The sequence below is a fragment of the Dermochelys coriacea genome, chromosome 10, assembly GCF_009764565.3.
Source record: "Dermochelys coriacea isolate rDerCor1 chromosome 10, rDerCor1.pri.v4, whole genome shotgun sequence".
NCBI lineage: Eukaryota > Metazoa > Chordata > Testudines > Dermochelyidae > Dermochelys > Dermochelys coriacea.
In genome coordinates, this window is record NC_050077.1 from 54,690,813 (window position 1) to 54,705,945 (window position 15,133).

At 37.5% G+C, this 15,133-nt stretch overlaps 1 protein-coding gene across 11 annotated transcripts in view; it reads left to right on the top strand.

The window, feature by feature from the left end:
- BNIP2 (BCL2 interacting protein 2) overlaps nucleotides 1-15,133 on the top strand; it is a 32,601-nt gene that overhangs the window by 8,711 nt on the left and 8,757 nt on the right. For 6 of the 11 annotated variants that reach the window (XM_038420258.2, XM_038420257.2, XM_043494467.1 and 3 more), the window contains 8 exons: nucleotides 4,227-4,360; nucleotides 5,845-5,912; nucleotides 7,550-7,717; nucleotides 9,991-10,167; nucleotides 11,011-11,113; nucleotides 11,357-11,488; nucleotides 12,705-12,791; nucleotides 12,925-13,023. In XM_038420258.2, coding sequence (XP_038276186.1) covers nucleotides 4,311-4,360; nucleotides 5,845-5,912; nucleotides 7,550-7,717; nucleotides 9,991-10,167; nucleotides 11,011-11,113; nucleotides 11,357-11,488; nucleotides 12,705-12,791; nucleotides 12,925-13,023 — 884 coding nt within the window. In that variant the 5' untranslated portion in view covers nucleotides 4,227-4,310. Of the gene's footprint in view, nucleotides 1-294; nucleotides 1,093-1,301; nucleotides 4,361-5,844; nucleotides 5,913-7,549; nucleotides 7,718-9,990; nucleotides 10,168-11,010; nucleotides 11,114-11,356; nucleotides 11,489-12,704; nucleotides 12,792-12,924; nucleotides 13,024-15,133 lie in introns of those variants that run through there. The other 5 variants (XM_038420260.2, XM_038420259.2, XM_043494468.1 and 2 more) reach the window with 2 other exon arrangements.

Below are 15,133 nucleotides of genomic sequence, written 5' to 3' on the forward strand. Positions count from 1 at the left end.
TAGTCTGGCTGCTTTAGCTGCATGATCAGACTTAAAGTTTATTCTCCATTGTGGTGGTATGTAACTCAAAGTGCAGTCCAATGGCACCTTCTTAATCAATAAATTTGACTCTGTGCATCTCATGCTTTCTTCAGTACTGCAGCAAACTCCTGTCAATCCTGTAAAATCAACATAGCTATGAGATTCTGAGCTGGATTCTGTTTATGTGCATCACCAGGATTAAGTTTAAGTCCCAAATATTTCAGACTCCTTGTTACTGGTGATGTGTGAGCCTGAAAGAACAACACAGCTTCATTTGAATGTCCCAGAGTGAATTTGCTTTTAAAAAAATTAATTATCTGAAAAAATGTTCTAATTTTGAGATAAACGTGGAATTCCAATAAACCTTTAAGGCACTCTTCAAAATCGAACTATACCATAAGACTTTGCTTAATTTTGTCTGAGACAGAGGAGAATAACTTCATTACCATTTCCAGAATTACTGGGAGATTTCTATTGTTTGATGGTTTGTGGCAATAATGGATTGATGTGATCCAGTTTTCTAAAAGCTATTAATATCTTACAATAATACTTGACATTTTTTCAAAACCTAAATGGTGCACAGTTTCCTCATAAGTATTAACCAATTATCAGCAGAATAATAGGGAGACAGCTAGCAAGGTGAAACTTATTTGAGATAATAATCTTCACAGTTACTAATACTAATCATTCTCAGTTCATATTTTCATTCTCAGATGAATCACTTCAGTACTGTCTGCCATAAAAGTATTTGGCTGGACACTGTGGGTTGACTTGTGACACTTAGCAAAGTGTCTCCCTACAAGGGTTAGCCTGCTAGAGCATCTCTCAGGGGTTTGTAACCAAACATGTTGGTACTTGTTAGTAAATTAACTATGTAATATCCAACATCTGGGTCAGATAGAAGGAATAGATGCCATATAGATATGTGGCAAAGCAGTAGATGATTGAAACTCTTTGCAAGTGGAAACATTATAGAGATGCTGATCTGACCCTTTCACACTTTTAGATGTTGCAGAGCTTATTTTTTTTTAAAGCACCTCTTGTGCAGGTGCTTTACCTTTGTATTGATAGGTTTCAGAGTAGCAGCCGTGTTAGTCTGTATTCTCAAAAAGAAAAGGAGTACTTGTGGCACCTTAGAGACTAACAAATTTATTAGAGCATAAGCTTTCGTGAGCTACAGCATCCGATGAAGTGAGCTGTAGCTCACGAAAGCTTATGCTCTAATAAATTTGTTAGTCTCTAAGGTGCCACAAGTACTCCTTTTCTTTTTGTATTGATAGTATTCTATCTCTCTGGCCTAAATTGCGGAATGACTTTTGTCCAAATAGGGCACCTGATCTGGATTGCTCCTACAAAAATGCTAGGAGCTTGTGGAAGCTTCAATGAGCAGATATTAATTTAAAAATATACAGGTGATATTTTCGCACATTGAAGCAATGTTTGCGTTCTTGTTGTGGCTTACAAAACAAGATCAGTTAACATGAAAAAGGAGACATAGTTATAAAGATGCCAGTAAAATATTCTGAATCAGATATGTTAAATTATTCCTAACCCTGGCTATAGTCCTGCAGTTCATCAGCATAGTCGTATAACATTTATAAAGTTATAATAAATGGTGTATTAGATATAAAGGTTAAAGGCTTCACCAGTCAGTGTCATATATATGTAAGTCACCTTTGACAAAGTCACAGACATCAAAGGTGAGCACAAATCCTAGAAATAAAGATAATCATTTAGTTCCTTTCTCTCTCTTCAGCATGAGAGGAGCTGATAAGCTTAATGTGCTTTAGTATTGATATCTCCTTTTCTTGTTAACTATCAAGAATAAAATCTCTTGAAAGTTTACTTCCTAACAAATAAAAATTAGTAGTTTTTTTCAGGTAAGACTGAATCCTCTACTGTTTTGATTCACTTAGGAACTCTTCCTTTATGAAATCAGAATGACAAGAAATCCTTAGATCAGCTATACAAGAACCTCTTGTCTTTCTTAACTAGTTTTGACATTAAATTATACAACAATCAGCTTACTAACATCTGGAAAGAAGTACACAACATTAAAAATGTTGCCCTTGGTTTTCTAAATATGACTTATGATTTATTTACAATCAGTTGTAGAGTCTAAAGAAACAGTAGAAAAATCATTAAGAGGATCTAATGGGGGTAAATAAAAAGCTTTGAAGCATTACCAAGAGGACTGAAATTAGTACATTAATTCACTGGGCCAGAACCTTTAGTTCAGTTTGATCTATATCATCAGGAAGGTCCAAAACACATTGTATGGCTTTGCAAAATTATCAGTATTAAGTTTTCAATGTAACATTTTCCCTCAATTCTCATTTTAGCAATTATCCCTTAAGCTGTCAGCTCATCACTAAACTCTGAGGTGTATCAGCTTAATATTTGCATCAGTAATTTTTGATAATATCACGTGATTCAAGTTTACATGCTAAGTAAATGCTGTTTTCAGAGATGGAATTGTGGTAAAGATTCTAGAGAAGTCTTAAAGCCATCAGTTGTTACAGATTTTCAGTTGATTGTACCACTTCTAACAGAGATGAAATGAAAGGCACTGCAAAGACTGAAAAAAATCATATCTTCTGTTCTTTGTTTTCCATATTTGAATAAGTAGTTTTAAAATCTTCTATATAATGCTTCCTTCCTTGACACCATTGCTGCTATTTAGGGGGGCATCATAGGGGAAAGGGTGGTGAAAGTTCATTGTGGAAAGTAAGATGCTGAGATAAAACTGCAATGATGGCAGTAAGGGTGGGGGGTGGGGAAGGAACAAAGAAAGCAATATTAAAACTTTCAATGGGCTGTGCTGAGCTAATTCCAAGAAATCATCAACATTACAGGAGATTACGTATTCAATATCAGTTTTCATTTTGCTGAATTAAACCAATGGAATTTCAAAAAAAGGTGTGGGGGGGGGGGGGGAGCAGCAAGGGGACTGACATAAAATTAAGCAAATTGTGCCTCCAGATTTCCCATGTAGTGCTAGTGTCAGGCATCTTCCCCAGGAGCATTTCATGTGACTAATTGCAAGTAGTCCATTCTTTCATATCCCTTTTAATTCCTTCATTCTGCAGTTCTGTAGGCTAAACTCTGCTCTCCCATCTGTGAGGCAGGTCTGTGTAGGGATGACAAGGTGTGATTTGAAAGCTGGATTGTGGCTGTGTGAGCAGAATTTTTACTATTATTGAAGACTAGGATAACTTCCAAAATCCAGCAGATAGGATCTTATTTAGAACACCAGAAACTGACACACACAGCCCAACAGTGCTTCAGAAGGCTAATTTCTTGCTTTATTTTACAACTGGATACTAAAATGGACAGGCCAAAAAAAATACTGAAGTATGTTCTTCAGATATACTATTTACTTTTCAGGAATGGGAGATACCATCATGGCAGGGACATTGAAGAGAACTGGTTTTATCTATCAAAATCATAATTGTCCCCTGATCAAATATCCCCCTCTTCATATCATTCTTCTCTGGCTTTCCTTCATTTAGCAAATCAGGCTTGATGCTCTCATCCTTTCTTTAGTTTTCTGCATAATGTTGCCCCAGTTTGTGTATCTGCTGATATCTCTTTTCCCATTGTTCCCCTTACACTCTTGCTATTTATGCCGTTCTCATTGTTTCCTTCATTTCTTATAATGTTGCCCACAATGTTAGGAACAGTGTGCTAGGATCTCTGTTTTCAATCAACTGATTCCTGAAAACTGAAGGCCCACAAAACTAACCCATGACAACATCTCAATATCCCAATTTAAAAAAAAAAAAAAAATTGTAAGTAATCTCCATTTTGATCTTTGTAGGTACTTATACTATACCATTCCTCTCTGAGTATCTCCTAAAACATCAGATCCTCACAACATCCCTGTGAGATAGACAAGTTTATCTCTATTTTAAAAATGGGACACTGAGGCAGAGTAGGTTCTTATCCAACATCACACAGGAAATTTGTGGCGAAACTGAACGCAGAACTCGTGAACTGTAGTCCAGTGTTTTAACCATAAGGATGTTCTCCCTCCTAGTGCCTTTCTGTCCTTTTACTATCTTACTCTTCTAGGATAGACTGCTCTTCATTTGTCATTTGAGTGTCTAGTGCACTGTCACTACTTAAATGCTGTTTTTGGAGGGGGTGGGTAGGAATTGAGAGAATGTGGCAGTGTTAAACATTTTAAAATGTCTTGTCCACAGCTCTTCTCATCTAACTCCCTATATCTAAGACAAGAGGTTCTGGCTCACCAGGAGTCTGTATTAGCTACTGAGGCCAGGCTGAGGATGGAAGGTGTTGAATTTAAGGAAGAGTGGCAAGATGAAGATTTTCCAAGGTGAGAGATTTTCTTTTTTATTTGTAAAACTTTTCCAATAATCTGTTAAACTGAAATCGCGCCTCTTTAGAACAAAGGCTATCAACTGCAGTCTAGTTAGCACTTCAACCTGGGCCGGCTAGGCATTCATCCTGCCTCTACAGCATATTTGTGTTTGTATGCTCCTTGAGCAGTATGGGCCACTTGCCCCTATGCCTGATGTTAATATGATCTCATGTGAACTATTCACTAGCAACATGTTCTTTTAAAACTAATTCTACTAATATTGTACTGCTTAAAGGGTCTCAGAACTTAATGGATGAACTTGCCTTTTAATGAGTAGGGAAGGGCTCTTATTGTTAGCAACACGTAAGCAAGGATGAATATTAGTCTGTGAACTTCCCACATTCCTGCAATGAGAACTATACCTTAAAGCTTTAAGGTAACTTTGCATAATTCTGAAGTGCTACATATTCTTACTAATGCTTTCAAAGACTAAAAAGTATCATGTGCTCAAATGCATTGGGTGGAAATTAAGTTGAAAATCAAAATCAATTCTGGGCTGTCTACATTTTCAAGCTTTTTGAAAATTCATTAAAACTCTTCCAAAACACCCCAGAAAAATTACATAAACTGTGCAAATAGGGAAAAAGACTTAAATATAAATCAGGTCAGATTTTGAGCTTGATCTTTGATATGGTGGTAGAACTTCAAATTGGAGCTTTTAGGTGTGCTTTAGAATAGGACAGTAATTTTTTCCTGAAACGTGCACTGTGGATAGTTTAAACTGTTAAGAAGGAAAAATTTACATACTGTTTTTTATAAATTGTCATCTAAAACTTCATCCAGCCTTGCTCTTTTTCCTTTTATTGCTTCATAACGAGCTTGGCCCAAGACTTGAAGAAACCTTTTTTCACTTTAGCCTCCAATTTTGTGTGGCATGTTGTTTTTTAATAGTTGTAATTAAACTATTCAGTTAAAATATTTTTATTTTTATAAAAATATAATACATCTTTACACCTTTTTGCTTCATCTTAGTGTATAGGTATCTTTTTAAGATTGCCTAGATGGAAACTAGGACATTGTGCATTTTTAGCAGAACATAGGGTTTCTAAAGCACCATCTAACTAAATTATTTGCCTCTAAGGCACCTTTTGTGCTTCACAAGTTAAGTACTTTTCTGGTCTTGCTTAACTTCTAAAACATCACATTTTTAATAAGAACATAGAACAATCCAGTTCTTGGAATAATAACTGGCAGAAACTACTGGTTTGGGTTTTTGTTACATCAGCAGGTAAGGCTCACTTGAAAACTGCAAATCACTGTGCAGCCATGGTAATGCTCTGCTTGGCTGACGTTTGTGGTCTAAACCAAGCTGTTGTTTAATCTGATTCCAAACCCACAATATCATTTTATATGTGTTGGTCTAAAGATTAATATCAGATTTTTCACTAAATAATTTGCAAGTGTTTCCTGCAACAAGTGTCTTTCTTTTTCTGGACCAGGCCCCTACCAGAGGATGATAATGTTGAAGCAGATATACTTGCAGCAGTTGGTCGACAAGGCCCACATGGTAAGAACCTCTTAACATAGTAGAAAGTTTTGGGTAAGCAGTGTTCAAATCAGTATATTTGTGTTTGAATACCATCAAAGTTTGTAGTAGAGACAAAATGGGTTTACTATAATACAGATTGGGCCTAGAAGGTGTTGTCTTCACTTCCGCTGTAAACTCGGAGCTCAATTAATACCCATTGAAAATGAACTATTCCATTAGATTTTCATGATGGCCGGTCTTAAACTCGTAGAAGCCAAATAAAGATGAACCATTCTGTCAATTTTAAGACCGTATCAGGTTCTATTGCATAATTTAGATATTTCTTCGTAGCTTCATTTTAATATTGACTTCTCTGGATGCTAAATTTGAAAGGTGATGTCAAAGGAGGGAGAGAATACAGCTTTTTTTAAAAATCACACGTTGGCTTATGTAGTTTATTTCTTAACGTATTCCTGCTTTTAACTTGGGGTTTCCTGGACACTGACAATCTGCTTTCGTTTTGGCATTTCCGGTGCTGGATCAGTTGCTTTATTTCATTCCCTGCTTTCAACTGATTTGTTATTTATGCAGGTATCTGCGTTGACCTTTTAAAGCATGTTAAGCATACACCTGCTTAATATCTAACCTTCCATCTTACTGTAGTTTGTCAGCCATTACTCATTAAATCATGGACTACTTTTGGCACCTTAGAGACGAACAAATTTATTTGGGCAAAAAACCCTCTTCATCAGATGCACAAGTACTCCTCGTTGTTTTTGCTGATACAGACTAACAAGGCCACCACTCTGAAATCTGTCGTCATATCATGTTCATATGAAGCCTTTTCAAAGGCAATAACTTGTATAACTCTTAACTATAGTAACAATTGTATCTAATCTGTAATAGAAGAAAATAGCAGGAACTAGTTAACACAGTAGGTTACATTAAACTAGTCTTTCACACGTACCCAACTTCATTACTGTTGTATGCTTATGTCGTGTATTGTGTAAACACAGTTTACCATATACGTTGTTACAAGTATCCTGGACTCCCTCGCCAGTTAAGTTTGTTGAGTACTGTATATTTTTCTGTCTGTGGTTGTGTTTAAAAAAAAAAAATAGGTATTGTGATATTTGAGAAGTACTCTGATTATATAATCAGACTAGGTGAGGTAATACCTTTTATTGGAGCAACTCCTGTTGGTAGAAGGTACAAGTTTTTGAGTTACACAGAGCTCTTCAGGTCTGCTTCCTTCCCGAGACCTAAAGAAGAGCTCTGTGTAGCTCAAAAGCTTATACCTTCAATCAACAGGAGTTGCTCCAATAAGATATTACCTCACCTACGTTATCTCTCTCATATCCTGGGACCAACACAGCTACAGCAGCACTGCATATAATGTAAGACTATCGTGTGTACACCAGTCTATAACTTTAACTTGAAAATTCTGGACTCTCAAGCGCTGATTCTTGCAACCTTAAAATTCTATTGATGTATTCTGGGGGAGGTGTTTGGAATATTGTTGTTTGTGAGGTGATGAGCATTAATGAGACTTTTTTTGTTCTAAGCACTGGACTGTTTTTTTTTTTTTTTCCCCTGATTTGTTATAAACATTTCTACATACATTGTATTCTACAAATTAAGTAACCTGCCTTTTCTTTTACTCCCAAACCCATTAGAAGTGAATGGAAACAAAGTTAGGAAGAAACTAATGGCTCCAGATATTAGTTTAACACTGGATCACAGCGAGGAATCGGTATTATCTGATGACTTAGATGAGAGTGGGGCGGTCGATTTGGATGATTTAGATACTCCATCTGAGAACAGTAATGAGTTTGAATGGGAAGGTAAGGGTTCATTGCTTCTGTCTGGTATTTAAGTAGATGTTTTCTGATGGTTATGCTCAGGTACACAGTATTCCATGTGGGTAAGAGCTAGAAGATTCAAAGAATCAGATGTACAGGATAAGAGCTAGCAGGTTCCAAGAATCAGAAGTTTAGGGATAGAAAGCAAACTATTAAGAATCATTAGACACCTTGAGGAAAACTCAATCATGAAAAATAGGCAACGTGGATTTATGAAGACTATTGGCAAAATAGAAAACAAGGGACAAAGTTTATTTAGCGTGATTGTATGAAATTAAAACTAATACTTTTTTAGGCTGAATATCAGAAGAAGCTATGTGAAAGTCATATTAAGTTACAGAATTGTCACTGGAGACTTTGTATTTCTAAAACTGGACTGAACAGAACACTAGAAAATGAACTGTAGGGCACACTTCTGAATTGGCTAGGAGATGGACATATACTTTTAATAGGTGTTGTTTTTCAAAGGATAGAAATTAGTTTTATGGAATGGTAATTGCTACTATACTTTCTTTCTTTGAGTCTTCAGTTGGCCATAGTTTTTTTTAAAAAATAAAAATCAATCACTAGTTCATATAAAACAAAAAAGGAGCAGTTACTTTTCCCTTTTTGCAAAAAATTGCTGAAAAGATGTAAACTACCATTTAAAAAATGTTTCCCAAATATTTCAAAATTGATTAACGTAACACAAGATCACTTGGTTCACTAATAAGCAAGACAAATGGTCAATAGCTTTTACAGAACTTAATTAACAGTTCGCTTTTCAGTTTCAGAATAGTTCTCGTGGAAGGGGTACGCATGCAGCCTTTGCATTTAAAATCTTTAAGATAACAATAGAAAATTCATTTCCTGTTGGACTTCTAAAGCTCTATTTAACTGGATATGGTTGCTGTAAAATTGGGAAGTAAGTCCCTGATCCCACAGTCAGATTCCTAGAAGTGAACCTTATGTCTGTACCAAATCTCCGTTAATTCAATGGGGCTCCGCACAGGTGCAGAAATCCACATGTAAGGATCAGACTGCAGAATTGGGAACTAAATTAAAGTGCATTTTATGTTATCAAAATAAGGTTACATTAAAGGGCATCTTTCAAGAATCCTTCTGTCTGGCATTGGGACTCTTAAGAATTGATACAAAAGTTGACAATTATCTATATTTCAGCATTCTGATTTCTCTTCTTGCTTTAAGAATGTATCTATTAAAATGTCAAGTGAAATTTTAAATCCACAATTCTTTAACATTGCTAAAAGCTTGTTCCTATTAGATACATCTATTGTACAGTAAGATATTAATTCATTCTTGCATAAATAGGAATGCTGCTGCATTTAAAATAGCAGGACAGAGGAGAAAAAATCCTTTGGAAGGGAAGGAAAGAGTAATGTGAACTAGGAAACCATTTTAAAAAAAGCTTAATTTTTTTTTAAGCATTTTAGATTAAGTTAAATGCGTTGGAAGTGAGAGTAGGGAATATATGGGTGTAAGTATGTGGTGGGCTGGCCATATTTTACTGCCTTAGGGAATATGGTTTGGTGTTTATGGATAACTTTAACATGATTCAGGAAATATTCCAGTTCATTTGTTACAAAAAGTTGCTGAAAAGGGTTTCTGTCTTTTCTTCCTTTAATGCTGCTGTCTTCATTTTCCTGGAAGGATAGTTTCCATTAACAGCTTTGTCTTGGAAACAGACAACTAACATGCAGTAGGTTTTTCTCACTTTTGGTAAGGTCTGTGCAACTAAAATTCAAAGAATCATGATTTTATTAGAAAAATCTTTTCTGAAGATTCTCTTTTTAGCATAAATTTCAATTATTTTCAACATATGTATTAGTTAGCTTTAATTTGAGATTTATTTGCATGTCTGCTTACCAGCTATTATCAATATAGTAAATTATGCTTTATCATGTAAATCTCTGATCAAACAAAACATAATTGAAGTTAACCACTTCGTATCTAATTTGGCAGCATTTATGGTAATGAATGTTTAAAAGCATATGTACTTTCCCTAAAAGGCCTTCTACATATAAAATTCAGCCAAGAGGACTAGTTTCTTCATGTAAATGCTAAGCCCAATATTTATCGGCAGATACTGTGTTAGATGTCTATCTTCTAGTGATGGAACTAAGTCAGGTATTTCTGGCTGGTGGTATTAAAAAGTTATAATAATCCAAACAGGGTGAAGTGGTTAACTTGCAATGTGATTGGTACTGTCATGTTAAAGATCATTGTGCATAATAGGTGTATTTTAATGTTGACAGATGATCTTCCAAAACCAAAAACTACTGAAGTAATTAGAAAAGGATCACTTCCTGAATACACTGCTGCAGAGGAAAAAGATGATGGGCGACGCTGGCGTATGTTCAGGATTGGAGAACAGGATCACAGGGTGGACATGAAGGCAATTGAACCCTATAAAAAGGTTATCAGCCACGGAGGTAAGGATTAATGACATGGGCTGAGGGGTAGCCCCTATAAATTACGACCCCCAGCAGAGTTAGAGTTCGTGGGGAGGGACAGACGTAAGTGGTAGTAAGGCATAGGATCTTCAGCTCTTCCATATCCTGAGCTGCAGTAGCAAGGCATATGGGTATATTAGGGATGTTGGTTTAAAAGAAAGCTACCCCAGTCTTGACGAAGATAGTATTGTATCTTTTTAACTAGTGAAAACCGAAAAGGGTCAAAAAATGAGAGGTGACTTAAAATAAATTAAAAGAACGTCAGAACGTGTGGAGTATGCTTAACTCTTCCAAACTGAACTCTTGCTGTAGTGACAGACTAGTTACCAAGATTTAAATATGTGGATTGCCAATTTAACCAGTTTTTAAAAAAGGAAATATAGGTTTGGGCGCTATTGCAGCCTTTGTAGACCCCGAAACAGCTTTTATGGTTTTATAGTCACTGTCCAGTTTAATGTCTGTCTTCCCCTGCTGTGTATGTAAAAATCCATTCAGAAGGGAAATTGACTACATGCAAAATGCTATAAAATACATAACCTAAACATGCTATAGAAATTAGAGAGCATTTTTCATTTATAGTAAACTGTAGCTATCTGAGTAACAGTAAGTGCGGGGGGGAAACTCAAACTTCTAAAAAATTGATGGTGTCTTTTTAGCCTTTTTGTGCCTTCATTATTTCATCTGTAAAGCACTTTGAAATAGGTGAAAAAGCACAAGTGTAGTGCTTACTACTGTAGAATTTGATCAGTGTAGTCAGACTTCTCCATTACTTTCTACTTTTGTTTTTTACTTTATTGCTATTAATTTTTTTCCCCCTTCTAGGTTATTATGGCGATGGGTTAAATGCGATTGTTGTATTTGCTGTTTGCTTTATGCCTGAAAGCAGTCAGCCTAACTACAGATATCTAATGGATAATCTATTTAAGTAAGTAGTCTTTTTGCCATTAAGAATTGTCCACAAATGAAGTAAATGATCTCTTACTAAAGTTCCATCAATGCAAAAAGGGCTACTAGCCTCTTCTGCTTTTTACATGCAATTTTATGTTTGGGAAATTGTGAGTTTTTTCTGTAGCCTTTGAGCCTTTATCAAAATATAAATTATTTCATTTGCACATTAACTGTCACTCAGTTTTTCATTTGAAAGCTTTCTCCTTACTTGTTGTTACAGATATGTTATTGGCACTTTAGAACTGTTAGTAGCAGAGAACTATATGATAGTTTACTTAAATGGTGCTACAACACGGAGAAAAATGCCAAGTTTAGGCTGGCTCAGGAAATGTTACCAGCAAATTGATAGAAGGTAAGATGCATTCTATTGCAATAATATCTAGAAATCTCTTTATCACTTTTCTTTCATTATCTGTAATTTGTGAAAATGGTTAATTAGGATATTGTGAATTTAAGTTTGCGAGGCTTTGGAGAATGCTGAACCCTGCAACAATTGTCCTGTTTCACACTTGCATGATTTAGGCACTGAAGCCCCAGGGCAGAAATACTGCTGGAGAATTTCATTTAATTTCAAATGAAAATGCTTAACACTATCTTTCCCTCAATTGTACAATTGCCTTGTGAACTACTACTGAATAAAGGTTTCACCATGTATTGTATGGTCTTATTTAAAGTGAGCTTCCTGAATAATCTTGCAGGAAAGTTGTTACACAGTTGAACAGGTCAGTGTCAACTGTAAAAGGAAAGACTAGTTAGAATGAAAAGCTACTTGTAACCTCTTGCATAGCTGTAATAAAATGCAGCAAAAAATGCTTCTTTCCAGCTGAACTCTTCCCGTGAATGTTTAGAGAAAGTCTAAGCAGACCCCATTTGCTGAGCTTGCAGTTAGATTATATTTATTCTGTGGGAGTTTTATACACCAAATCTGGATTTGAAATTTCTTATTGGCTGACGAGTCTACTTAACTTCAACTTATCTGACAAGTGGATACACAACTCTGCAACGTTAGATGGGGTGTAAGATGCCAAAATACTGAGGAAGCTGCTGTTAGCAGTCCATTTTCCCCCCCCCCCCCAAACACATTGCTGTTGGTCTCACATATCATCGTTAAAGCAGCCCTTTTCCACTTCCTTTTACTTATTGCCCTTTATCTCATTCATCATACAGAGACCCATTTTCCAAGTGAACCTCACTCTTTTCTCTCGTGTGTGGAAACATGAGTTAGCTATATTGGTCCTTGACACATGCCACTAACATTTGGTCAAAAAAACTCTTCATTGGCTAATGTTTTCTTAGTTCTTTCTCATCACAATCTGATACTCCAACTGTCTGTCTATTCATGACAAATTCAACATAACCTGGTTTTGCTAGTTTTTATTCAACTTTGGTAGATAGAATATGACAGTGGAGACTCTGTTCACTAGGAGTTTACTCATTAGATTACATACGACACAGAGAAGTGGCAATTATACAATAACTGGACACTTATACTTTTTATATTAAAAATGCATTGCTTTTTTGACTCATTTTGTTCCTTAACACTGGTGTTCAATACTTGAATTCTTTAGGTTAAGGAAAAACCTGAAATCGTTAATAATAGTTCATCCTTCTTGGTTTATCAGAACACTTCTGGCCATCACAAAACCTTTTATTAGGTAATATTCTGGAAATTACTTCATTTAAAGAAAGTACAAATGTATTCGTACTTAAATTTCAGAAAGTAATTCTTAATATTTAAAGATGTACTCAACATTTTAGTAATTGTTCTTTACATTTGTTCTTCCACAGCTCAAAATTCAGCCAAAAAATTAGATATGTCTTTACCCTGGCAGAGCTAGCTGAACTCATCCCCATGGAATACGTTGGCATACCAGAATGCATAAAACAGTATGTTTTATTATTCAAACATGCAAAGGGGTGCTTGGTGTAGAGCACAAATGTGAAAACTTGTATGTGGATTTTCAATTACTGCCGATTTATAGACATGTTATCTAGAAGAGTGGTACCCTTGCCATCAAGAGGCAAAGTCAGTCTCTCTCTCTCTCTCTCTCTCTCTCTCTCTCTCTCTGCTAGAGTTGTGATGGTGTTAAATTTCTACTTTGCATGCAGCAACATAATGGTATCCAGAGCATGGCAATGAAATAATACTTAGCTCTATGGTTTATATAATTGCTACATTATACTGAGTATGAACTAGTCTTGTGGAATCATAAAATCATAATGCACAAAAGACCTCTATGAAACTCTTCTTTTCCTTCGGTATTTGACTTGCTAGTGAGAAATGCTGGTCTTGCAAGTGCTTATATTATAAGCCCCTTTTATGTCGTACTGAGCCAAAGCATTTGAGGTGTTGTACAGCAGAATAAAAGCAAAACAGGCTAAGTCAAGGGTCTCAAACGTGCGGCCCGCGGGGTTCTTTCGTTTGGCCTGCCAACCTCCCGGCACACCCCCTCTCCTCTGCCTACCTCCAGGCCAGGGGTGGGCAAACTACAGCCTGCGGGCCAGATCCGACTTGCAGGATTGGCCCTGTGGTGCCGCAAGCCCCTCGTCGTTCCCTGAAGCCGCTGGCACTGTGGCCCTGGGGCGGGGCAGGCAGAGGGCTCTGTGCGTTGCCCTTGCTTCCAGGCACCGCCCCCTGCAGCTCCCATTGGCTGGGAATGGGGAAGTGGCCAATGGGAGTTTCGGGGGAGGTACCTGGAGGAGTGGCAAGTTTAGTGCATGGAACCTTGTGCCCCCCCCACTCCCCCCCCCGGGGCTGCAGGGATGTGGTTCCAGCCGCTTTCCGGAGTGGCGCAGGGCCAGGGCAGGCAGGGAGCAGTGCCTGGGTAAGCAGGAAGCTGCTCTAGGTAACCAGTGCCGGGCTGGAGCCCGAACCCCTCCTGCAGCCCCAACCCCATGTTCTGAGCCCCCTGCCACACCCTGCACCCTTACTCCCTGCCCTGAGCCCCTGCTGCACCCCTCCTGCACCCCTTGGAAAGGGGTGGAATGGGGGCGGGGCCAGGGGCAGCAAGGGGGGCGGTGTCAGTGATTCGGCCCTTGGGCCAGTGCAGTAGTCCTCATGTGGCCCTCATGGTCATTTGAGTTTGAGACCCCTGGGCTAAGCAATCAAGTATATAACAAACAAATAAGGAATCCATTTGACAATGAGATAGGAGATGGAAAAGACTACAAACATAAGTCTAACAATAGTGATTCTAAAAATCCTTGGAGAGAGGGGAAGCTTTTAAGGCCTTTTTTGAAGTGGGTATCAATGAAATAAGAGCTGTCAAAGGGGTGCATTCCAAACCAATTGGCCCACCACAGAAAAAACACATCTGCCTTCCAGCTTCAGGTATGATGATGAAAATTTTTTTAGCACTGGGCTTTGTGTGGGTACTCAGTAGTACAAGGCTCACAAAGTAGAGCTGATGCATCCAGAGCAACAGTTAAGGATCCTAAGAACCTATAGTGACAATTTGAAGTTGAGCTTTTACTTCATAGGCAATTGGCCTAAAGAATCTAGGGTAGTGCGCCTTTTCTTTTAGCTCACTCAAAATGTAATGGCAATGTTGCTTATTACTTTGAACTGAAACCCACATAAGGAAGGCATTAGAATAATCGCACCTCATGGTCACAAGGCATGTGTTTGCTGTTGAAAGGCTGGCACGGGCGATGTCTACACTACAGCCGGATCCGTGCTCTGGCGATTTGATGCACTGGGGGTTGATTTTTAGCGGGTCTAGTGAAGACCCACCAGATCAATCGCAGATCTCTCTCTGGTTGACCCCGAACAAGAAGAATAAGGTCTCCTGTCAGCCCATTGCGATGTAGACACCACAGTAAGTTGACCTAAGCTACGTCGACTCATGTAGCTGGAGTAGCGTAATTTAGGTCGACATAACGCGGTAGCGTAGACATAGGCAGGAATAAATATCTAGCTGGTACAAATTGCAAAACTAAACATTTTGTAACACATGCAGAATGTGGCTTTCTGTGGGAAAGGCAGAAATTAAATTAA